At 39.6% G+C, this 26,885-nt stretch overlaps 1 protein-coding gene across 6 annotated transcripts in view; it reads left to right on the top strand.

Moving 5' to 3' along the window:
• Positions 1 to 12,508: 12,508 nt before the first annotated feature.
• The window catches only part of ADAMTS3 (ADAM metallopeptidase with thrombospondin type 1 motif 3), a 264,699-nt gene continuing 250,322 nt past the window's right edge, over positions 12,509 to 26,885 (top strand). For 2 of the 6 annotated variants that reach the window (XM_057502304.1, XM_036878980.2), the window contains exons 1-2: positions 14,796 to 14,980; positions 15,379 to 15,406. Coding sequence is in view for 4 of the 6 variants with exons in the window: in XM_036878980.2 (XP_036734875.2) it covers positions 15,394 to 15,406 (13 nt within the window). In the remaining 2 variants the exon portion in view is untranslated. Of the gene's footprint in view, positions 12,707 to 13,384; positions 14,094 to 14,681; positions 14,764 to 14,795; positions 14,981 to 15,378; positions 15,407 to 26,885 lie in introns of those variants that run through there. The other 4 variants (XM_057502303.1, XM_036878981.2, XM_036878979.2 and 1 more) reach the window with 4 other exon arrangements.

Raw genomic sequence — 26,885 nt, 5'->3', positions numbered from 1 at the left:
AAACTATAGAATTGATCTTATTAAAAGTTGTTTTTTGAGGTAAAATTGGGGCTGACTTTTGGTAACTCAGTGGAATGCAAAGTTTATTTGTTTTTCCTTTAAAATAAAATGCTTTATAAACATTTTGTGAAAACTTTGCCAGTCAATGGATAAATGATAGGATTCAGAAAATTAACAATAAAATACAAACTCTCTCTGTTTGAATGTATTGCCCTTCTGTGCAAGTTATATTGTGTTGCCATTTAGTGGAACTGTGGTTTTCCATAGTCATTGGATTCAATACCCAGAAGGCATCAGACTATTTCTTGCTATCAGACAGCATGGAGAGTTGAGTATCCTAATCTTAAAAATCTACAGGAAATTTTATTATAGAACTTGCCATGTTAACTAACGGTAGCAACTCTTACTTAACTGGAATGATTATCTCAAATGTAATTTAAAAATAACTTCTTTCCACATAAACCCACATCAACTTATTTTGACTCTAGTATAAATTCTGAACATTTCATTAAGTTTCTGACTTGATAACCTACACTGTCCAATAGGGGAGTCAGATTTATGAGCTGTAACTGCTAATTAGCTAGACCTCTCTCTTCTGCAGTAAATCTGAGTCCCAGTGAAAATGATGAATTCTATTCTAATTTTTTAATGGTAATTAATCCACAGTATTGTACTGTGAGGTGCCTCCCAAATATTCTGCAGCATCGTTGAGAATAACAGAGAACAATGCACAGTTCTGAAGTTAACAATGGGTAGCACTTCAAAATATAAGCATTGGTATAATTAGTAGGAATTGGTTAGTTATTTAATTAAATTCATTATATATTTATTGAATGGTCCACTATGTGAAAAGCACTATGCCATATCTCCAGTCTTGAAACCCTCTGTCTCTAAGAGAATACACTGACTACATTCATTAGTCCTGAATAGTTATCTGTTTTACCCTGGGTTCCACTTTATTAAAGTTTCCTGAGCTATCAAGAGAAAAATCATTGCATAAATGCAAGGTAAGCTGATGGTAATTCTAAATGATTTGTTAATTAAGTGCTATAACTATTAGGTTATGTCATATTAAGGGGCATTTGAAAGAACTTAGAATTTGAATTGCTCCATTATATCTGTTCAAATCCTGGGAAGACGCTCATCTTCCATTACCATTCAGTTCCCAATCAAGAAACATTTCAAAGGTTTGAAGAAAAAGAGGATTATAAAAACAATGCAAGGTAGACAGCAATACATGTTTATATAAGTTGGGTATGAACGGCTAAATATATTAATTATTAAACCAAATTTTATGAAAGGAAGAAAGTTATTTATGATGGTAATCAAAGACAAGGGTGTGATGAATAATCCCAAATTTATAAAAAGGAGGAAAATCATGGAACATGAAGAATAAATTTCCCTTAAGTCTTGTCCCATGGTGTAATTCTTCTTCTAAAAACAAATGATTAAGGCGCAGGGAGCCAAGATTGCAGCATGAGTAGGGCAGTGGAAATCTCTTCCCAAAATCATATATATTTTTGAAAATACAATAAATACCACTATTCCTAAAAGAGAGACCAGAGGATACAGTGCAACAGCTAGGCTACATCTACATCTGTGAGAACTCAGCATCTCACGAAGTGGGTAAAATACAAGCTGCGGCCCGGTGGGACCAAAGCGCTCCCCCAACTCCAGCTCAATGGTGGGAGGAAAGGAGTGGGAGCCAGGAGGGAGTGGAAGCCCAGAACTGCTAAATAACCAGTCCTAGTAATCCACACCGGGAGCGCAGATATACATTGCATGGTGTGTTGAATATCAGGGAAATGGAAAAGTAAAATCTGTGAGCGCGTCCCCGCAGCCAGCTCACCTGGGACAAAATAAAAGTGAGTGCTTTTTGAAAGTCTTAAGAGGACGGGAACTTTACAGCTGGATGGAAGCATCATGGCACACTCAGCCTAGCAGGCTGGGAATCCTGAGGAACTTGAGGCACCCCAGTCCCCTGGGTGGCAACACATCTCTGAAGCCCCTCACGGTGATAAACAGCCTGTCATTTGTTCCCCACCGGCCAGCGCAGCCCCGCCACATCGATGGAGCAGCTGGACAGTGGCCTCACCCACAGCAACTGCGCAGAGTCTCCTTCTGGTGCAAAGCCGCCCAGAACAGATCCAGAGGCCGCTGCTGGCATGCAGCTGCCCAGTGCAGGCAGAGGAAACTGGGGCAAAGCACAAAGGGGTGCCGTTCTTGAAGGAGAGCACACCTGGTGTGCCTACCACTCCCCACAGGGCTCTGGGCCCCACACGGCGGCCTCGCCCATGGCAGCTCAGGAAATTAAACTGGACGCTGCTCCCAGTGTGCAGATAATGGACACAGGCAGCGGAGAAGGGCAAGGTGAACAGCAAGCAGGAAGGGACTTTGTTCTCCCAGCTGATACACACACCACTTGCTTACAACTACCTCTATAGACATAAAAGGTAGAAAAATATGGTCCAGTCCAAAATTACACAGACAATGCCCCAGAGAGGGCCTGGGGAGATAGATTTAACTAATCTTCCTTAAAAAGAATTCAAAATAAAGGTCATAACCATGCTGATGGACCTGCAGAGAAATATGCAAGAGCTAAGGGATGAAGTCAGGAGGGAGATTACAGAAATGAAACAATCTGTGGAAGGACTTAGGAGCAGACTGGATGAGGTGCAGGAGACTATTAATGGAATAGAAATCAGAGAACAGGAATACAGAGAGGCTGAGGCAGAGAGGTAAGAAGTACCAGAAGAAGAAGAGGGAGAAAAAGGGATAGAAAGTATCTTTGAAGAAATAATTGCTGAAAACTTCCCAAAACTGGGGGAGGAAATAGTCTCTCAGACCACGGAAGCCCACAGATCTCCCAACACAAGGGACCCAAGGAGGACAATACCAAGACATATAATAATTAAAATGGCAAAGATCAAATACAAGGACAGAGTATTAAAGGCAGCCAGAGAGGAAAAGAAAGGGCACCTACAAAGGAAAACCCATCAGGCTATCCTCAGACTTCTCAACGGAAACCTTACAAGCCAGAAGAGAATGGCATGATATATTTAATGCAATGAAACAGAAGGGCCTTGAACCAAGAATACTGTATCCAGCACGATTATCCTTTAAATATGAAGGAGGAATTAAACAATTCCCAGACAAGCAAAAGCTGAGGGAATTTGCCTCCCACAAACCACCTCTACAGGATATTTAAAAGGGACTGCTCTAGATGGGAGCACTCCTAAGGCTAAATAGATGTCACCAGAGAAAATAAAATCATAACGAAGAAAGCACACCAACGAAATACTAACTAAAGGCAAAAAATAAAATCAACTATTCACAAAAGCAGTCAAATGAAACACAAAAGAGTATAGAATAAGAAACCTAACATATAAAGAATGGAGGAGGAGGAATAAGAAGGGAGAGAAATAAAGAATCATCAGACTGTATTTATAATAGCTTAATAAGAGAGTTAAGATAGATGGTTAGAAAGTAAAGAAGCTACCCTTGAACCTTTGGTAACCACGAATCTAAAGCCTGCAATGGCAATAAGTACATATCTTTCAATAATCACCCTACGTAAATGGAATGAATGCAACAATCAAAAGACCAGAGTAATAGAATGGATAAAAGCAAGAACCATCTATACGCTGCTTACAAGAGACTCATCTCAAACCCAAAGACATACACAGACTAAAAGCGAAGGGATGGAAAAAGATATTTCATGCAAACAACAGCAAGAAAAAAGCAGGTGGTGCAGTACTTGTATCAGACAAAATAGACTTTCAAACAGAAAGTAACAAGAGATAAAGAAGGACATTACATAATGATAAAGGGGTCAGTTCAACAAGTGGATATAACCATCATAAATATATATGCACCCAATACAAGAGCACCAACATATGTGAAACAAATACTAACAGAATTAAAGGAGTATATAGAATGCAATGCATTCGTTCTAGGAGATTTCAACACACCACTAACTCCAAAGAACCGATCCATCAGACAGAAAATAAGTAAGGACACAGAGGCACTGAACAACACACTAGAACAGATGGACCTAACAGACATCTACAGAACTCTACACCCAAAAGCAACAGGATACACATTCTTCTCAAGTGCACATGGAACATTTTCCAGAACAGACCATATACTAGGCCACAAAAAGAGCCTCAGTATATTCAAAAAGATTGAAATTCTACCAACCAACTTTTCAGACCACAAAGGTATAGAACTAGAAATAAATTGTACAAAGAAAACAAAAAGGCTCACAAACACATGGAGGCTTAACAACATGCTCCTAAATAATCAATGGACCAATGACCAAATTAAAATAGAGACCAAGTAATATATGGAGACAAATGACAATAACAGCACAAAGCCCCAACTTACATGGTAGGCAGTTCTAAGAGGAAAGTATATAGCAATCCAGGCCTATTTAAAGAAGGAAGAACAATCCCAAATGAATAGTCTAAAGTCACAATTATAGAAATTGGAAAAAGAAGAACAAATGAGACTTAAAGTGAGCAGAAGAAGGGACATAATAAAGATCAGAGAAGAAATAAATAAAATTGAGAAGAGTAAAACAATAGAAAAAATCAATGAAACCAAGAGCTGGTTCTTTGAGAAAATAAACAAAATAGATAAGCCCTTAGCCAGACTTATTAAGAGAAAAAGAGAATCTACACACATAAACAGAATCAGAAACAAGAAAGGAAAAATCACAACTGACCCCACAGAAATACAAAGAATTATTAGAGAATACTTTAAGAATCTATATGCTAACAAGCAGGAAAACCTAGAAGAAATGGACAACTTCCTACAAAAATACAACCTTCCAAGACTGGCCAAGGAAGAAACACAAAATCTAAACAGTCCAATTACCATCAACAAAATTGAAGCGGTAATCAAAAAACTACCCAAGAACAAAACCCCCGTGCCAGATGGATTCACCGCTGAATTTTATCAGACATATAGAGAAGACATAATACCCATTCTTCTGAAAGTTTTCCAAAAAATAGAAGAGGAAGGAATACTCCCAAACTCATTCTATGAAGCCAGCATCACCCTAATACCAAAACCAAAGACCCCACCAAAAAAGAAAATTATAGACCAATATCCCTGATGAATATAGATGCAAAAATACTCAACAAAATATTAGCAAACCAAATTCAAAAATACATCAAAAGGATCATACACCATGACCAAGCGGGATTCATCTCAGGGATGCAAGGATGGTACAACATTCAAAAATCCATCAACATCATCCACCACATAAACAAAAAGAAGGACAAAAACCACATGATCATCTCCAGAGACGCTGAAAAGGCATTCAACAAAATTCAACATCCATTCATGATAAAAACTCTTAGCAAAATGGGTATAGAGGGCAAGTACCTCAACATAATAAAGGCTATATATGACAAAGCCACAGCCAACATCATACTTAACAGTAAGAAGCTGAAAGGTTTTCCTCTAAGATCAGGAACAAGACAGGGATGCCCACTCCCCCCACTGTTATTCAACATAGTACTGGATGTCCTAGCCATGGCAATCAGACAAAACAAAGAAATACAAGGAATCCAGATAGGTAAAGAAAAAGTCAAACTGTCACTATTTGCAGATAAACACTCCACTCCAAAACTACTAGAACTAATATCTGAATTCAGCAAAGTCGCAGGATACAAAATTAATACACAGAAATCTGTTGCATTCCTATACACTAACAATAAACTAACAGAAAGAGAAATCAGGCAAACAATTCCATTCACAATTGCATCAAAAAGAATAAATTACCTAGGAATAAACCTAAATAAGGAAGTGAAAGGCATATACCCTGAAAACTACAAGACACCCTTAAGAGAAATTAAAGAGGACACTAACAAATGGTAACTCATCCCATGCTCTTTGCTAGGAAGAATTAATATTGTTTAAATGGGCATCCTGCCTAAAGCAATCTACAGATTCAATGCAATCCCTATCAAAATACCAATAGCATTCTTCAACGAATTGGAACAAATAGTTGTAAAATTCATATGGAACCACAAAGACCCCAAATAGCCAAAGCCATCTTGAGAAGGAAGAATAAAGCAGGGGGAATCTCACTTCCCAACTTCAAGCTCTACTACAAAGCCACAGTAATTAAGACAGTTTGGTACTGGCAAAGGAATGGACCCACAGACCAGTGGAACAGAATAGAGAGTCCAGATATTAACCCAAACTTATATAGTCAATTAATATATGATAAAGGAGCCATGGACATACAATGGGGAAATGACAGCCTCTTCAATGGCTGGTGTTGGCAAAACTAGACAGCTACATGTAAGGGAATGAAACTGGATCACTGTCTAACCCCATACACAAAAGTAAATTCGAAATGGATCAGAGACCTGAATGTAAGTCATGAAACCATGAAACTCTTAGAAAAAAACATAGGCAAAAATCTCTTGGACATAAACATGAGCAACTTCTTCATGAAATATCTCCACAGGCAAGGGAAACAAAAGTAATAATGAACAAGTGGGACTATATGAAGCTGAAAAGCTTCTGTACAGCAAAGGACACCATCCATAGAACAAAAAGGCATCCTACAGTATGGGAGAATATATTCATAAATGACAGATCCGATAAAGGGCTGACATCCAAAATATATAAAGAGCTCATGCACCTCAACAAATAAAAAGCAAATAATCCAATTAAAAAATGCACAGAGGAGCTGAACAGACAGTTCTCCAAAGAAGAAATTCAGATGGCCAACAGACACATGAAAAGATGCTCCACATCGCTAGTCATCAGAGAAATGCAAATTAAAACCATAATGAGATATCACCTCACACCAGTAAGGATTGCCACCATCCAAGAGACAAACAATGACAAATGTTGTCGAGGTTGTGGATAAAGAGGAACCTTCCTACACAGCTGGTGGGAATGTAAATTAGTTCAACCACTATGGAAAGCAGTATGGAGGTTCCTCAAAAAGCTCAAAAAAGAAATACCATTTGACCCAGGAATTCCACTCCTAGGAATTTACCCTAAGAATGCAGCAGCAGCCCAGTTTGAAAAAGACATATGCACCCCTATGTTTATCGCAGCACTGTTTACAATAGCCAAGAAATGGAAGCAACCTAAGTGTCCGTCAGTAGATGAATGGACAAAGAAGATGTGGTACATATACACAATGGAATATTATTCAGCCATAAGAAGAAAACAAAGCCTACAATTGCAACAACATGGATGGAGCTAGAGGGTATTATGCTCAGTGAAATAAGCCAGGAAGAGAAAGACAAGTATCAAATGATTTCACTCATATGTAGAGTATAAGACCAAAGAAAAAACTGAAGGAGCAAAACAGCAGCAGACTTGCAACCCACAAATGGACTAACAATTACCAAAGGGAAAGGGACTGGGGAAAATGGGTGGGAAAGGAGGGATAAGGGCGGTGGGGGAAGAAACGGGGCATTGTGATTAGAATGTATAATGTGGGGGGGCATGGGGAGGGCTGTACAACACAGAGAAGACAAGTGGTGATTCTATAGCATCTTACTACGTTGATGGACAGTGACTGTAATGGGGTTTGTTGGGGGGACCTGGTGATGGGAGGAGTCTAGTAAACATAATGTTTCTCATGTAATTGTAGATTAATGATACCAAAAAAAAAAGATTAAATAGATTTAAAAAAAAAACCTCGCTGTCCAAATTTGTCCTTGTGAGATACTGGTTTTCTTCTGAAGGAAAAGACTAGGAACAAATACTGTTTCAACTACTAGCCAATGCCTAAACTAGATGACCTAGTAGGGCTTTTCCATTTCCTATTTCTTAATCCTTGGGTTCATCAATTTTCCTTTTTAATTTTTTTTCTTTCAGTGAGACTTCCAAAAACTCCTGTTAAAAAAGTCCAAGTTGGATATAGCTTATTCACTGATGGTAGGGGGAAAGGAAAGCCTATTCATTTAATTCCATTAAGTATGAACAGTAATATTCACTCTCTGATTCAGCAAATATTCTTGGAGTGCCTACTATATGCCAGGCTCTATTCTATGAGTATGAAGGACTAGCATCCTAACTCCTAACTAAGCTAATGCTTTGATTAACATAAAATAAGAGTAAGAATAATGGATACATACATAGCATGCATGATTCTTGATACACAAAGGGAAAATCAGTACTTCATAAAACAGGGGAGGGTGCTATGTGAGAGGAAGACTCTTATTCTCATTGAGCAACAAAGTAATTCTCTATGTGCCACTGTCAGCTCCATGTCTTCATTTTGAAAGTCTTGTAACTGTGTTCTTTGAGGCTTTGGGGGTGGAGAGGTGGAGAAGATGGCCATTAGGCCAGGCTTTCATTTTGCTATAGTGGTGAGTCCCATGAACCTACTTTAATGTTTCTCCTGTTAGCTGTATATGTTAAGAATCTCAGGATCTGGAATAAAGCTCATCACTAGGTAGGGAAAAGAGGACATGAGTCTCACTGGACATGCTCAGGGTGTAGTAGTTAAAATACAAGTTGTATGGGATACAAATTGTGCTTGAAAGTCAATAAAGCAGATGTCAGTGCTCTCAGGAAGTGGCAATTTAGAGGAGGTGGATATGTATCTAGTCAATTGTGATGCAATAAAATTCTCTACTTACACTTTGAACAAATTTAAGTACAGAATTTCTCAGATTTATTTTACCATGGGAAAAAATAAAACATTATAAACTGTCTAATGAATATTGACAGTAGGTCATTAGAAATATTAAAATGTGGGAAAATACTTAATTAAAATTAAAATCTTCTGCTTTATGAAAGACAGGGTCAACATAGTGAGAAGCCAAGTCATAGACTGGGAAAAATACTGGCAAAAGATTATTTGCAAACAAAAAGTTAAAGTAGTGTTATCTAAAACATACAAAGAACTCTTAAAGCTCAACAATAAGAAAACAAACAACCCAGTTAAAAAGTAGGTGAAAGACCTTAAGTCACCTCACCAAAGAAGATATGCAGATGAAAATAAGCATATGAAAAGATGCTGCACCTCGTATGCCATCTAGGAAATGCAAATAAAATTCAACAATGAGAAACCACCACATACCTATTAGAATGGCTGAACCTGGGGACACTTACATGCAAACTGATGGCTAAGATGTGGAGCAACAGGAACCCTGATTCATTGCTGATAAGAATACAAGATGATACACCACTTTGGAAAACAGTGTAGCAGTTTTGTTTTGTTTTTACCAAACTAAACATACTCCTACCATATGATCCAGCAATCATACTCCTTGGTATTTACCCAGAGGAGTTGAAAACTTATATCCACACAAAACCCTCACATGGATGTTTGTAGCAGTTTTATTCATATTGCCAAAACTTGAAAGCAACCAAGATGTCGTTCACTGGTGAGTGGATATACTGTGGTACATACAGACAATGGAATATTATTCGGTGCTAAAAAAAAATGAGCTACCAAGCCATGAAAAGATATGGAGGAAACTTTAATGCATATTAATAAGTGAAAGAAGCCAATCTGAAAAGGCTACATAATGCATGATCCCCACTATATGACATTCTGTAAAAGACAAAATATGGAGACAGTAAAAATGATCAGTGATTGCAAAAGGTTGGGGGTGGGAAGGGATGAATTATGGGGCACAGAGGATTTTTAGGTTAGTGAAGATATTCTGTATGACATTATATGATGGAAACATGTTATTATACATTTATCCATACCCATAGATAATGTACAAAAGCAAGAGTGAGCCCTAATGTAAACTATGAACTTTGGGTGGCTATGATTGTCAATGTAGGTTCACCAATTCTAACACGTGTACCACTCTTCTGTTACATTTTAGGGGATGTTGATAATGGGGTGCTATGCAGACATGGGGGCAGGAGACTATATGGTAAATCTCAATATCTCCCCCGCAGTTCAGCTGTGAACCTCAAACTGCCTCAAAAAAATTTTTTTTAAATAAAAAAATGTGGGAAAGTTAAACAGCAAAAACATCAGTGACTTCTTTGCTGCAAGAAATAACAAAAAATTTATTTATCTGTTTAATATGCAGTAAACATTGGGTATCAAAGTGTTGTCAAATTATGACAAAATACAAAACACTGACCAGTCAGGCTCAAAAATAAAACAACACAAATATGCAACTCTGCTTTGTTAATTGCTGCCAATACAGAATGCACAGATTAAAATATCCATGCACCAGCTGATTTAATGAAACTTAATTCTTAAAGGGGATGATTTCACAATTAGGGTCACTTCATATATGTGCTTCTGAAACTATTTCTCAAAACATATTTTGGAAGAGAACATACTACAAGCATTGGTTCAGTATTTTTGTGGAGCACCTATTAGCATCTCCTGTGATATGATGTTCTCTGCCTTGTGGACAGGAACAGGAAAGGTGTTAATAGACTGAAAAATCAACATGAGCACATGTATAGACACAAGTGTGTGAAACAACACGGTAGCTGGCAACAAAGAAACACGGAAGGAAGGGCAGGGATTTGACTCTAGGCAGGTAGGTAGGGATCAGTTTGTGCAAAGAATTCAATAACTTCTCTGCCTTTGATTCCCAATATTATTTCCAGTAAAAATTAGTAAGAGTTCATCATGTTTTAGCTGTTTATATTTTCCCACTTTTCTCAGAACTAGCCATATTTCATTATCAGTGAGCCATCTGTACATGTGCCATACAGTTTCATCTAAAAATAATCTTCATTTAAGCCTTTACTGTGTTCTAGACAATGTGCTAGACAGTTTACATGAAAGATTGTATTAATTTTCATAACCAATTTGCAAAAGCAGTGTTATTAAGCCGATTTTAGAGAAAACAGAGGCTGAATCTGCATGTGAATCCTACCTATATGATTTAAAGTTCATTTTCCTTTAATAACTGGTCGGTCATGGCATTTTTTATTACAAAGTGGGTTCCTTGAAAGAGAAAGAAAGCATGAAGAAAAAGCATTCTGTGGTCCTATCAGTATGAGCACCAAATGCACTACCTATCCCTTTTTTTTTTTATTAAGGGATCATTGATAAACACTCTTATGAAGGTTTCACATGAAAAACATTGTGGTTACTACATTCACCCATATTATCAAGTCCCTCCCTGCAGATACCCATTGAAGTCACTGCCCATCAGTCACTACCTATCCCTTTTGAAGACTTACAAGGCACTTAGGATATTCAACACCCTGTGAAGATCTGAAATATTCCACTTCATTTTTTTGTTTATCTGAGTATGTCACAAACTTTAGTTGAATTTCAGAGAATCTTTTTTATTTTTCATAAACATTACACATTCCAGGACATAATCTTGGAAACTTTGTCTTAGGTTATATTGGGAGAACCTTATTAAATAGAACTCAATTCATTTAGAATCTGAAATCTGAGAAATATAAATCTTATTATATGCTCTTGTATCAATGTTTGTCAGAATAAGGTTCATGACTCATTGGGTTGGGAAATCAATGAAGTGAATCTGACCAGTACTGGGGGAAAAAAAACAAATAGAAGAGTAAACAGACTAGAGTTGTTGCACGTAGTATGTATTAAATCATGAAATTTTTACTGGGTCACAATGTAAAACACGTTTCTGTCTGTGATCACTTTCAAAAATGTCTGAAGCCACTGCTTTCATGGAAGTCATATGAATTGCTTGTGCTGCCAGGAGTTATGGTGATAACAAATGTCTGAACTTTGTAAAATAAACACAAAAAGAACTACTGTAATTTCATGGCTAAAACAGTATTTGTTATTCCTTAAAATCAGAGAATTTCAGAGCTAAGCTATCTCATATGGGGAAACCAAAATAGAGCTTAGTGACTTGTCAAGGTCAAACAGCTGTTAGCTGGGCCCAGACCCCAGGTTTTCTGATTTGAATATGAGTTTTCTTTTACTTCTTAGGGTAAATTGACATAATTTTCTTTTTTTTTTTAAGCTATAAATGGGTTTTAAACTTGATTTCTCCCTTTGACTGATTTTGGTTTTAGAGGTATTTTGCCCTGGGAGACATACTTTTTATCTATAGAACACGAGGATTATTTCTTTTAATAAGAAAACTAGGCACAGAATTCAAATCACTCCTGGACAATAAGTCAATGACAGGTTACAAAAATGCTGAAGGCTTTAATTGAAAGGAAAAAGTAATTTAGAGATACTTTAGTGCTGTGGTCTAATTATAATTTCAACCAATAACTAATTAACCTAATGCCCCATGTTACTAGGTGGGGCCATTTAGTTATCTGGTTTCTGGTTGGTGTATGTAAGTGTCCTGGATATATGATTGTGAGAGGACTAAGCAGATAACATGTAAGTGAATGCAAAATCTCGCGATGTCCAAAATAAAGATGCAAACTTGAAATAATGAATCAAAAGTACAGGAAACCTCTAAACTCGTTCTTAAAAAATAATAGGAACTGACTTGTTATAACATACCTTAGCAAAATAAACATTAGCTTCTACACATTTTATTTTAGGTAGGCTTCTTCAAGACCCTTTCCATTTGAAGTCTTGAAGATTGTTTCTAAATTGGAGCCTAATCACCTCTCTCTCTTGGTCTGTCTGGGGAGGGAATGTGTCAGCAACTGGTCAGAGGAGGTTGGAAATACTTCGTTTTCCACCCCTCTCCTCCCTGGAGAGCGCCCACGGGAGTCTGTCCCAGAGAAGCGGGCCTGGGCTTGGATTCCAGCAAGCTCCTCTCACCTCTCCGCAGCCCAGGTCGGTGTCATCCCCTCCCAGGAGCTCCGGGCCACACAGGGCAGAAATCATTTGATAACTTAATCTTAGTGAGAGGAGGACACTCTGAGGCCTGTGCACTGTAGTGATAAACGGAAGCATCCGGATGAGTCAAAGAAGAGACATGGTATCTTAAAACTAATATAAACGAATAAAGCATAAACAAGAACTTAAAGCGGGGGAGGGATCACCCCCGCGAAACGTGGTAGGCGGCTGGAGTCTGACGGAGACAGAACCGCGGAGGTGCTGTTGGGGGTTCTCTCCGGGGAGGCTGTCCCGGCTGGGAGAGCAGTGGCGGTGGGAGGGGGTGAATTTCCGAAAGCCAGGAACCGGCCCTTGACTCTACCCCTTCCTATAATTAACTCAACTCCTGTCCGGCCAGTGGGGGCCCGCGGCTCCCCTGGACCGCCGCCTCCCCTCGCCCAGCAGGCGGCGAAGGAGAGGATTTCAGGCTGGGGGGTCGACCCCGGGCTGCACAAGGCCCCCGCGCGGTCTCGAACCCTGCCCCGGCCAGGCCGGCCGCCCGCGCCGTCCTCCCCCCATCTCCCGGCTCCCCGCCGTCCTCCTGCGCGGGACGTGCCCGCCCTGCGGCTCCGGCGGGCGCGTGGGACGCGGGCTCCGACCCCGCGTGACGTGAGCGCCTCGGCGGGAGGGGCCGCCGGGGGGCTCCGGCCGCCTTATTAGCGCCCCGCGGGGCGCCGGCCGCCCGCTGACGACCGCTCGGCGAGCACCGGGAGCCGGCGAGCGGCCGCTCCTCCCGCCCCTCCGCCTGCCGCCCCGGCCGCCGCCTCCTCCCTCCGGCTCCTCCCGCCCCCACCTCTGCGTGAGCCGCGGAGGCGCCCTCTCCTGCCTCTTTCTCCCGCTCCCGCTCGCTCGTCTCGCCCGCTTATACTTCCCCCTGCTGTGCTCCGGGGGACCCAAGCATTCTCCGCGCTAACCTTAGGGACCCATGGTGCTCGGAAAGACTAGAGAAAGCCGCTCTGGGCAGAGCCAGTGGGAAGCCCCTGGTGCCTCCCCCCTCCGCCGGCGCAGCCCGTGCCCGGCTCGCAGCACCTTCTCGCTCCTGCTCGCTCTGTTTGGGAGGACGGGGTGAGAAGGTGAAGTGGAAAGAACTGCAGAGCGGAGGGGGCCAGTCTCAGAGCTCAGATTTCATTTTCATTGAAGCAAAGCGCGGATGATCAGGGTTTTTTTCTGCATTTTTTTCCTTAAAAAAATTTTTTTTTGAAAAGAAACTTATTTTGGGGGTGTTTGCTCTGGGCACTTGGTTTGCCCAGTAGTTGAAAAGTGAACTCGACTCGTGATGGTTCTCCTGTCACTTTGGTTGATAGCAGCCGCACTGATAGAGGTTAGGACTTCAGCTGATGGACAAGTAAGTGGAAAATAATAACAATAAAAAACTCAAACCCAACCTTTTCCCGAAAAAGTTCCTCCCCTCTTCCCGTCCTCTCTTTCCTCCTCCCCCTCCCATCCCTCCCTGTTACTTGTGCCTTCAGGAACCGCGTTTTGAGGGCTGGGCGCAGCGTGCGGGGCTTTTTGTGCTGGGGGGTTTTGAACTACAAGGAGAGGTTACGGCTCTCTGGCGACGGAGGGTTGTCACACCTAGGGCTTCACCACTTTGCGGCATTCGTAACAATTCCTGGTGACAAACTGCAGCCAGTTCGCATCCTCGCCGGGCCATCTGGGATTCCCCTTGTCGGAGGGCGGTCTGGGCGCTTGAATGAAGTTCTGGACGCTGGGTGCAGGATTCCAGGGCTCTGGTTGCTGCAGCCCCAGTCGGGCTCGCGGGGGCTTCCTCGCTCACTGACTCACGGCTTTTTCGGGCAGCGGGAGGCGGGGGTTTCAGGAAGTCCTCGGGCCGGACAGGGCGCGATCCAGTAGACACGTGTCCTGGGAGGACCGCGGCTGGGCCAGGGTTTGACAGTTGGGGAGGGAGGTTGGGGACGTTTCCTGCCCCGCATTTTTCTGGGCAGAGAGACTGGAGGCGCTGGCTGCTTTTCTCCCCTCCCCCTCTGCACAACTCCTCCTCTTTCTAAAGCTAAGTTGAGTGCAGCTCTGTTTCTTTTCGGCCCAACCCCCACCCTTTGGAGACTCAAGGTGAAGCTTGATGCTCTCAGAAGAGTCCTTGAGAAAGCTCAGCGGGACGAGCCCAGCCGTTTGTAGTAAATCAAATCACATCAGCACCGGCTGGTGGGACTTTGGACACAGAATTACCCTGAGTTTTTGTAGCTTCTCTGGACTGCTTGATCTGGCCCTAGGGTAAAACGTAGAGAATTATCTAGTTGATTGTTGACCTCAAATCTGATAAATCAGGCCCCCTTTTAGGCTTCTTTTCGCACATATAAATATAGAGTTTCTTTTCTAATCCTGACCCAATATCTGCAGTTTTCAGAAAAGAATAAGGATATCAGTATTTTTGCCTGCTTCATAAATGTTAAATTAAAATTAAAACAGGCAAACTACCCCTTGCTGCAAATTGTTATTGAATTGGCTCATTCTCCTATAAACCAAAGTGCAGCCTGTATCAATCCAGGTCTCCAGCATCTCCAGATTAGCTAGCTCCTGAAAAGCATTAATGGTAGAAATAAGACGCACAATGTGATAAGATGAAACACTGTAACTTGTTCCTTTTTCTTACTTTCTCCCCTTCTTTCCAGGCTGGCAGTGAAGAAATGGTGCAAATAGGTAAGCCTTGTTCTCATATGTCATTCTTATCTCCATAGAAAGTAGGGAATTAAGTAAGCTACGAAAAATATTGTTTCTCAGATGTCTCCCATTGGTGGCTAAAAAAATAATTTGTAGTCCAGGAACTGCAAATTTCTCTTCTTTTCTTCCTCTTTCCAGAAGAGAGTCTCACTTTCCTTAGGCTGAGTTAAAGTGATGTAAAAATTCTCCTGCAGCAGGGCTTTTCAAGGATCAATTTATTACTGTCTTTCAACAAGGCACTGGTAGGTACTTGGAGGGTCCTTGGAGGGCTGGAAGAAGATATGGAGATAAATGAAGTAGTGTAGCATTAGGAGGAGCACATCTGATTTGTAAGAATGCTACAAAGAAGGGAAAAATGATGTACAGAGGATGGAAATTTTTCTCTTAAAACTTTTCCAGCTTTGAATAAAACTTCTGATGACTTCTCTTATTCCATCTGCTTTGAAATAATGATCTACTAATGTGCAAGATACTGCTAAGGCCTTTTGCAAATGACATCTAAAACCTGAGTATTACTTGATGTGGGAATTATTCCCACTTTATGGGTGAGGAGGCTGAGGCTCAGAGAGTGTAAGTGCCTTATGACAGGTCACTCCAAAGTCCATGGTCTTTTTTGAAGCTGTTTATGTGAATTTATTTGTTCTGAATTCAGAGTTAGAAAGTCATCTGGCAAGAAGCCAGGCTCTATTGAAAGGCTTTTTATACACATTTAACTTGTGTTACTTTAAAAGATCATTTTTCTTTTTGGCAGAGTGTTAGTCTCTGTAAATCCTGTATTTGTCATGTGATATTATAAAGTCATTTTTTAGATGAAAATTTTTGTTAGTGCAAACATAGTTACAATTCCTTGTCCATAAGCTATGTGCCAGGCACGCTGTTAATTGCTTTATGTATGTTATGACATCTAATTCTCACAACTGCACTAGGAGGTAGGGACACTGTTGTGTCTGTTTTAGATTTGAAGAGAATGAAGCTTGAGGTCGCACACAGCTACTTGCTGCAGTGCATGGAGAGAGCTGGGGGAATTCCACACTCGGGAACTAATGGACAGACTCCATGATCCAGGCCCAGAGGGGTCTCTATGTCGCTGAGTATCAGCATCCGTCAGATTGCTTCCTTGCTACTCACTGCTTAGCATTGCTGGACTCTTCCCCCAGCTTAGACCTCCACAGTAGGAGCAGGGCAAAGGGGAGGAGAGTGACTGAGAACTGCATTTAAGATATAGTGTCCATGTAGAGACATTTCTCATTTGTGGTTGATACATCAATATATATAAGCCATCAATACACCCTTTTAAAGAAGCCTTTTTTTTTTTAAACCAATGCTCAAACAAGTAGGGAAAAGAAAGTCGTCTTTTTATTACCTTAACATTTGACTACTTAAACATCCCAGCTTTTAATCTGTTAATTAAAAAGCTGTTTTAAGATTACCCGTTCTAACACGGGAATAAAATCTATTGCTTTGATTAAATTCTCAGCTTGAGTCAGCATGCACCCATATAAGAAGCACTGGGTTAGACACTGGTCCAGTCCTTCCACTGGTGTGAATTGCTTTGGTAGCCCTTTCCTGCAGGGAAGAAAGTGGTACAGGTGTGCTTAAGGTCCGTGGGTGGGTGCTGAGTGGCAGCAGGGAAGACAGGAGGGCCCGGCACGCTTGTGTTGCATTGCTGGGGATTTACTTGCTCCCAAGTTCCTCTGCTCTATGCAACTCCTCTCCTGTACTATTACCACTTTTCTTTACCATTTTCAAGTTGAGTGAAGAGAAGAAATGAAGATAAAAAATAGATTTGACTCACAGGTCTTGTGATAGCATAACTGTAGTTATCATTTGGTTGTGGGTTATTTGTATAGCTCCTTAGAGGGATTTAAAAATATGTCTTAAAAGATATATATATAGTAGTGAGATTTTTCTCCTCTGTCCCTATGTGTAAGGGGATTACTAACTAGGAAGTTTGGTAAAATGATTCCTATACATATAATTAGGGACTTTTTCCAATAATTGCTTTAAGTGATTTTATATAACTGTCCAGTGGAGATATTTGATCAATGATATAATTAGTAAAGACTAATAAGGTTTGTAGAATTAATTAATTTATATATTTGTTGGTCTGCAAATTGTCTAGGGAAAATGCCATGGTTCTGAATAATCTCTGGATAATTTAATGTCACAGGAAGAGATGAAAAGAAATTAGTGACAAACCACAAATTATTAGGGAGCTAAAGTAAATATGTCCTATTGAAATATAGCATACCTGCAGGATAGTGAATATAAGTGTATACTTTGCTGATTCTCTGTGGAGGGACCACTTCTGTGTGACTAGCCCTGGACTTAGTAAGTAGAACATTAGTGACATGTGTGCCACCTTCCCAGCACTATCCCTGCATGAAGGATAACCACTCTCTGGGCTTCTAACAGGCTAGATTGATATTGGCACTTGTTTTATGCTTTTAAAAAACAACCACACAATTTATGCTCTGTTTTACCTGGCTGAAGTAACCAATTTAAAAAATAAGTAGGTCTATTACGCTTCAACTGTCTAGACCAGAAATGCTTTCATTTAGGTGGGGAGAAGGCAATTTATGATGGGGCCAGACTAGAAAATGTATAGATATGTCATCTATATAGTGTATTGTACGGGACATTGCGTCTTTTTTCTCTATTCTCCCTTGGTATATGGGAAAGTATGACTCACTTGGGAGAAAATGTGCTAATAGGTTTTTAACTCTGACCTTGACCTCTGCTCCTTTGTCAACCAGAGAGGAACTATCTACCTATCTATATCCATATGTACACGCACACAGGTGCATGTGTGAATGTGTATGCACTGTGTATATATGTGTGTGTTTCATGAAGCCGCTGACATGTTTCTGTGCATATTAGGGAGCTCTTTCATGTCTGACTCAGTGCCTTGGTAGGATGCCTAGGGTAATTGTGGCAATTGGTTGGCTGACTGACCTTATTGGGTTAAGAGGCTTGCTCTGTGACACATGTGGCTTAGAAAGTAATCACAGTTCTGTAGAAATTGGAGAATCTGAAGAAGAATTCTCTGAGTCCTTTGTTTCATTATAAGCCGCCACTCAGCTTGCCTGCTTATTGTCCTTGCACAGGCTTTGGCGGTAAGCTCTCTTCCCTTCCCCACACCTTCTTTGGTAACTGGGGCATATCCATCTTTCTCTGTCCTATTTCTATTTCCCAGTATCAGTTTCCATTACATTTTTATTCTTAACAAAAAAAAGTTGCTAATCTTGTCCTCTCAAATATCCAATTTACTGAGAAATCATTTTTCGTCTTTGACAGATATTTATTTTCAAGGTTTGGTGTGAGTCACTTTACCTGGTCCATGATATATAGTCAGCATTTCCACTAGTGTAGACTTCATGAGAGCAAAGGCTTTGTTTTGATGACTGCTCTATCCCCAGTACACAAATAGGGTTTGGTGCCTTGGGAGCTTCAAATATTTGTTATTCAATGCATAGATCTCACAAAGAGGAAGTAACATTGGGATTTACCTGTGCTCTCAATTTCCTTAAATGCTTTTGTTCTGTGCCTGTCCAGGTTGTTTTGGTTCCCAAGAATATGAGGATAGTGACAATGGCTATACAGTTAATTATTCTGTTATCAGGGCTTCTTGTGACTTCTGTTTTCACCAGGCAAGCTCAGGGACCTAGGCTTTTTTGCTTTTTATGCTTTTCTGTTTGTGCTCAATGAATATTTAGCAAACTGAATTCAAATATATGCAGGTTTGGAATGCCACTAATGCCTGCATTAATGTCTACTTGGGATCATTTGATCTGTTGCTGGCATCAAGGGAAATAAAATAAGCTAATACTAAAATCTACCTGATTTGCTAGCAGCAATACTAAAAAGTGGTACAGAGTGACTTTAAAAGGATCTTTTGCAAACTTTAGAATTTTAGAGACCCAAGCCATTGTTATTCTGTAACTAAAGATTATGCACTGGACTTTACTGATTTAGCTCCCACCCTTCCATTGAGCATTATAATGGTTAATGTTAAATGCTTTCAGCTTTTTATTTGAAAATGATATTAGATGTACTACATTATCTATCACTAGCAAATTATTGCTGTAGCTGAAATATTTCTTCCCCATACTTTCACTCTTTTCTTTTGACATTGTATCGAATAATCATAATATTGCTCAGAAATGTTAAGAAATCCCCATGGTCACCGCTGCTTCCAGGATGATTATCTCTAAACATCTGTTCTTTGTTTATGGATAGCCAACATTACCTTGGAAATCCATTAGCAAGGGACAATTCCAAATTGCTTGGTAAAAATATGAGTGGTTTCCATATGAAGAGTTTGGTTATAGTACCTGGCTGGATATTTCTTGACAGTGATGGCTTAGATGGAACTCGAATGCTCTCTCCAAGAGGATTGCCATTACCAGAATTTTGAGAACCCTCTCTTTGGTGTTCCTATAGTAGACATCAGCATTTACCCCTAAACTGTGCTAATTCAGTTATTCTTATTTGGTGAATTATTATTCTTAATTAGTTACTTTTTGTCCTGATTATAGATGTTTTACATCTACCCACTGTGACTGATTGTCTTCTTTAACTTTTCTCTATTCCCCAGATTTATGACAACCATCCCCAAACCCAAACTGTTGTTATAATTTTGCATACTCTTACTCAGTCTTCATTCAATACACAGATTGTGTGTTTTTTGCTTATCTCTTTTTGTTTTAACATTTTATTGTAGTTTTTCATATCACTTCAAACACCTTGTAAAACTCATTTTAATCACATCATACCAATAGACCTTTATTTATGTTATCTTTTCCCAGTGGTACCAGTTTTCTCATGGTAATGAATGTTACCAGACAGTGTTGTTTATAGATCATCGCCTGCTTTCCAAATGACAGGTGTAGGAGGGAGCCCTAGAAGTTGGTTTCTGAATAAAAACAAATTAACATAATGCATTTTGACAAAAAGCTTTTGAAAAAGTTTGTACATCCTTAACTCCTACAGGCGATAGGAATGTGTTGTTTTTTACATTTTAATTTTAATTTAGTTTTGGCTCAGCTCTTCTTAACGTTTAAAATTTATAATTTAAAAATAGTTATGCAATCTCTGAAAAGTGCAATGAATTCATCATTTTTCTAGTTATCAAGTACCTCAAAATGTGAGCAGTTATATTATAAAAATGCTTTTTAATTTTATTAGTACTATGGGAAAATACATCCACTTTGTAGACTAGTATTCAAGAGTTGCGTATTCTTTAGAATGGATAGTAAAGTGTTGGAAGAGTTTCCTAGATTAGGAATCTCTTTTCCCAAATGTAAATGATGGATTCTAATTTCCCAAATTCATTTACATGACTTTGCTGACTAACTGTGAATCCCTAGGAGAGATTTTGTGATATCAGTTTCTTGTTTATAAAACTGATTACCACAAATTAAGTATGATGAACCTTTATGGAATTTAGAATACATTGTGAGCAGCATGAAGTAGTCTATCCTGTTCTAGAAATAACTGATAAAAACAAAAGTAATACTTAGGAAACTTGTAGAAAGGAAAATAGGATTAAATATATGAATCTTCAGATACTGTGATCATAGATGTTAAATCACATTTCCTACAATCTTTCATAAGTATATAATTGTTATATGTATATATGAACACAAAAATAAAAAGAATGATTGAAATTCATTACTCATGTGAGTTTGAGTTCTCTTTCTTTTGTATGTAAAAACCTCTCTTTTACATGTAAAATCCATTCCTTAATCTAAAATCTAACCTGTATATCTAGTAGAGGACCTGCTAATATTTATATCTATTGTCTTTCTTCCAGCAAATGGTCAGGGGCACATACTGTTCCCTGTGTGGTTTAAATGATGTGGTTTAGTCACCAGTTACTCCACTTATTTCTGAGCTTGCTGACCTTAACCTCTCAAAACATCACTTTCCTGTGTGTAACACAGAGATACTCTTACTACTTACTTCATAGAGTTGTAGATGATTCATAAAATGCTGACACATGGTAAGCTTACTAGAATAATAGGTATTATTATTAGTATGTCAGTCTTGTGGCTTTTAAAAAACACTTCTACTCAAAGAGAGCCTCCTCATTCTAATCCCTATATTTTTGGTAGGTCTGCCTGCCACCATGAATTTCCATTTACTGTGTCATAGACTTGTAAACTATCCAACCACTTAGCTAGCCATGTAACAGCTCTTTGAGAGTTCTATTTTCATATATTATCTTCATGTTGATATCTTAATGTAGTGTTGCCTAATTCATTGGAATATAGCACTAGAGGGAGGAGTTGGGAAGGAATGGTGCAAAAAGTTACTCCACAGGGATTCCACACCAACTATATTTTGTGTATAACAGACATAATTCTTTCCCTTCTTTTCACCTTATTTATTGAAATTCCTTTCACTTCATTGAGAGAAAATTTCTGTATTAATTGTGACTTCTTGGAATGCAAATAACAGGAATCCAATTGACACATAGGTTAAGGAAAACTAAATCTATTAGTTAATCAGGTATAGCTGGATCTGGGGCTCAAATAATGTCAGGAATCTCTCTCCCTTCCCTTCCTCCACTTCCAGCACTCTCTTATTTTGCCTCTGAGGGTGGCTTTATTTCTCTATCAGGATAAGATTGGCGGCCCCTCAAGTTGTGGCGAAGACTGTCACCAGCATCTCTAGGCTGTCATTCTACCTTTCACCACCTCTAGATGGAGCACTTCTTTTTTTTTTTATTAAGGTATTATTGATAAACACTCTTATGAAGGTTTCACATGAAAAAACAATGTGGGTATTACTACATTCACTCCTGTTACGTGTCCCCCCCATACCCCACTGCAATCACTGCCCATCAGTGTAGTAAGATGCCACAGAGTCACTATTTGCCTTCTCTGTGCTACACTGTCTTTCCCCTGATCCCCCCACACCATGTGTGCCAATCATAATACCCCCGAATTCCCTTCTCCCTCCTTCCTCACCCACCCTCCCTGACCCCTCCACTTTTGTAACCACTAGTCCCTTCTTGGAGTCTGTGAGTCTGCTGCTGTTTTGTTCCTTCAGTTTTGCTTCGTTATTGTACTCCACAAATGGGGGAAATCATTTGGCACTTACCTTTCTCCACCTGGGAGCACTTCTTTTTTGACAGCTCCAGTAAATTACCTTGGTAGGTTGGGCTTTTATGGCTACCTGGCTTGAGTTATAAGCTTATTCTTGAACATTCATGGTGGTCAGGGGATGTAGTGCTCCAACTGGCCTGGCTTGAAACATTTCAGCCTTAATTTATAGGGACTAAGTATACCTAAGGGAAAGCCAGGGTGCAGTTAAAGAAAAAGGAGGAGGAATCCTGGGAGGCATACACATGCAATAATGGCATAGCTGTGAAGACTTCCCAGAACATTGCATGGGAAATGGCTGCTGTAGGAGGCAGAATAATGGCCCCTGAAGAGGTCTGCATCTGAATCCCTGGAACCTGTGTGTTATGTTACATGGCAAAGAGGAGTTAAGTTTGCAGATGGAATTAAGGTTGCTAATCAGCTGGCCTTAAAATAGGGAGATTGTCCTGGATTATCCAAAGGGGAGTTCTTATAAATGGAAGAGGGAGGTGAAAGAGAGACAGAGAGATGGCAGCATAAGAAAAACTTGGTCCAATGAAGATGGAGGAAGGGAACCATTAGCCAAGGAATGGAGGCAGCCTCGAAGTTGAAAAAGTCGAGGAAACAGATTACTCCTAAAGCTTCCAGAAGAAATGCAGCCCTGCTGACACCTTGATTTTAGCTACATGTGACCTATTCCAGACTTGTCTTCCAGAACTGTAGGATAATAAATTCATATTGTTTTAAGTTGCCAAGTTTCTGGTAGTTTGTTATAACAGCAATGTGAAACTAATACAGTGGTCTAATGCACTGTCTTATTTTCTAATATTTTTGTCAAACTGAGCCAGACCATTTTAGATTTGGAAAATGTAATATCACAAGTAAAGTTTTAGTGAAAACCTTTAAAAATACTATCCACATTTCTTATCTGTTTTATTTTCTCTAGCCTTTGGCCTGGGGAAAAATGCCAGTTTTCCTAACTTTAAATTCCAGACTCAATATTTGTCTTTAAAGGTACTATCCATCACAAATTGAAGGACATATGAAAAATATTTATTTATAGAATCGCATACCACTCTTGAGTCTATAAAACTTCTAATTATGATAAATATAACCAGTAGAAGTCCTACTTTAAAAACTAAGATGGAATGTTAAAATTTTGGCATTTGGGCCTCACTTAAAAAAAAAAATAAATCATCTCTGTTTGTTATCCTCCTATTGATGATTTGATCATTTTAAGATGTCGCAAACCAAGAAAATACTTGGATATTTCTCTTTAAAACATTTTTCTTCATGCTATTTCTTTTCTTGAAAGATCTTTTCTTACCTGATTTCATGTTCTGGAAACTAAAGAATGTTCTGTTCTTTCCTAAATGACTCTCTTGAACATAAACATTGTGCAATTGCAACAAATATTTATGAGAAAGCCAGATTAAAAAAATGAGAGGAATTTTTAAGTTCACAACTATTTGTTCTTTCTTAATGAGTAAAAAAAATGATACCGCCTTTTTTTTTCTCAAGCAGCTTGATGAAAAATCTTTGACTGTGAAAATAGGTTTGTAACTAAAATAAAAGACATCAAAGCATTTCTCTGCCTTGTGGAGATAAAAGCTTAGAGGAGACGAAGTGAGGGAATAAAGAATTTGGCTGTGTTCAGAATTTCAGCATGTGTCACAATTAATTTTTAATTGCCTTTGAGAGAAGATGCGTCCCCTGCTCCATGAATGTTCCCAGCTTTGGTAAGCCCTTCGGCGTGTGGTGTCCTCTTTAACGTCCACTCCTAACCCCCTTACATCTTTCCTGGAGCAGCTGGCTCCTGTCACCACTCATGAAAGTCATTCTCTTACCCTCCACTCAGAATTTGGAAATGTTGTTGGAGTTGCTGGTTTAGGAGATCTTCAAAATGTGTATTTGATTTCATTTTTGTGGCCAGATATTTCCACACTGAGAATGTATACCTGATGAAGGAAATTGCCTGTGTGAACTGCCACTTTATAGTAATCAGCCAATTCTTGGGAAAGAATCCTTGTGTCTGGGCCGGGTAATGGAGCATGGCTTGCTACAGCTTCCTGGACTTCAGGCCTTCTGTTGACAGGGAGCTTAGGGTCCCTTCTAACCACATCAGAAACCCTAGAATGGGGTGGGAATAGAGCGGGGAGCGCTCTGCTGGTGGCTGGGACACAGAAGGAAACTGAAACTGACTTTTGTCTTGTATAGCTCTAGCTAGATGGTTATGGTCATGGTGATTATCACATAAGCTAATTTTTAATTTATTAAAATGTTATTTGATGGGCCAAGCCCTTTATGTGCCCTACCTCTTTGCGTCTCCTTTATTTTACAGTCAACCTCTCTTCTGAGTCTTAATTTTACTAATTTACTTGTAGGATGCCAAAGCGGTGTGTCAGCTTGAAACCAGAATTCAAGCACAGTGTTTTCTGCCTCCAGACCTTTCGTACTCAACATCAGCCCTACTCCTTTCTGTGCCAGGGAACTGAAGTCACATTGCGTCAGATCACAAATATTCCAGTATTCTGTGTGCCTGGGGTAGCTTTGGTCTTAATTAGATCAGCTGAAAATTGCTGTGATGTGGGTGAGCTTTGTACTGCAGTCACTCCAGGTCCTTGCAGCAGTGAATACACTACTGTGTGCACCTCTGTTCTCTTACTGTGCTATAGCATGTCCTTGATAATGTGCTGGAGACATCTAGTATCCTCTAGGAGACATGTGGGTATCACTCTACAACATTATTAGAAGGATGCCAAGCTGCCTGTCCTCAGTTGTGAGCTTATGTGACTGAATGCGTGAAAGATTTCAGGTGATCCAGAGCAGGGGCCATGTGTCACATGGAGAGTACTCCCTCCCATGGGGCCCCACTTCTAAATATAGCCATTGATTTTATTCCCCCAAGATTGATGGATACAGGGGATAGTTAAACATAGTTAAGATACTACACCGCTGCTCCAAAGAGCTTAAAATCTCTGAAAGAATGAGACATAAGCATGTAACTTTTTCCCGCATAGATTTCTATGACTTTGATACAAACAGTGCCCAAAGTGAGAGCAAGGAAGCTTAGATGGGAGGTCTATACTCTGGAAAAGTTAGTAGGATGGTTGCTTGGAAAAGATGAGATAGGCTGTGGTGGCCAGGTTGGATTTGCCCAGACGGAGAAGCACTCCTTAGCCCTGGTGGGGAGATGGTAGAGTGGGGCTTTAATGGCAGGTGGGATCCAGCTGTGTCTAGGGAGCACAGGGGAATGTTTCCAAGCTAATACAGGAGGTAAGGTCTGAAAGAAGTTAGGGACAGAGTGTAGAGGGCCTTAAATGGTAATGCTAAGTTCTGATTTGGGTTTAGTTACCTAATCTCTGAATTTTAGTTTCTTACATGTGAAGTGAGAGGATTTGATTAGTAAATGGTCATGTGAGCAATTTTCAGATCTAACATGGAAAAAAGATGTCAATTTTCTGAATCTGTTTTATCCTGAAGTAATGATGAGCCAGTTGTAACTATGTGCAGAGAGAGTAACATAGTAATATTAATACTTAACATTGAGCACTTACCATATGTCAAATGTGTTCTAAGCACTTTGGACTAGTTCATTTAATTTTTATAATAGACATATGAGTTAAATATGATTACTCTCTTAGAGATTAGTACTGACATAATCACAAAGGTAGTTAGTTGTAGAACCTAGGCATTTTAAATGTGGGAATTTAAACAGTTTTCCTGACAATGATTTACATATTTTGGTACAATTTATACAATTTTGGTATTGTATATTTATACAATTTACACAGTATTGAAAATTGTATGTGGAGAGTTTGAACTTGGCATTTGCAGCTTTTCAATGTGAGGTGCAATGATAACAAACATGCCAAATTGCAATGATGCCAAATTGCAAAACACCTTAATTTGTCTTCTGGTAGTTTACACATTGTTTGAGGTTAGAGATGGTGATTGGAAGAAAAGATATTAGTTTGAGAGAAATTTCTGAGGAGAAATCAGTAGGACTTGAATGATATTAAATGGGGGGAAGTTGAAATGAGGTCAGTTTTCTAGCCTGGGGTGTTGGGAGAACCAGTGCATCAAGAATAGAAATAGTGAAGTCAGGAAGGCAAGCTGACTATTTAGGTGAAAATAAGGAGTTTGGTTTAGGTATTTTAAGGGTGAAGAGTGTGTTTGACACATTATTCTCAGCACACAACTAAACCCATCCAGGTGTCATTTTGAGGTAATTTCTCTTTTTCTTTCAACCGTTTTTACTGAGGGCCTATTTATGTGAGTATTATGCTAGAACACAGAAATGTATAGGAGAGGCCAAAACTTTAGAAGTGATTAAAGTTTGGAAATTATTAGAGAAGTCTAATGTAGTC

The sequence above is a fragment of the Manis pentadactyla genome, chromosome 5 (assembly GCF_030020395.1).
Source record: "Manis pentadactyla isolate mManPen7 chromosome 5, mManPen7.hap1, whole genome shotgun sequence".
NCBI classification, from domain to species: Eukaryota; Metazoa; Chordata; class Mammalia; order Pholidota; family Manidae; genus Manis; species Manis pentadactyla.
The sequence above is the reverse complement of the archived record's forward strand: the minus strand, read 5'-3'. Positions and strand labels throughout refer to the sequence as shown.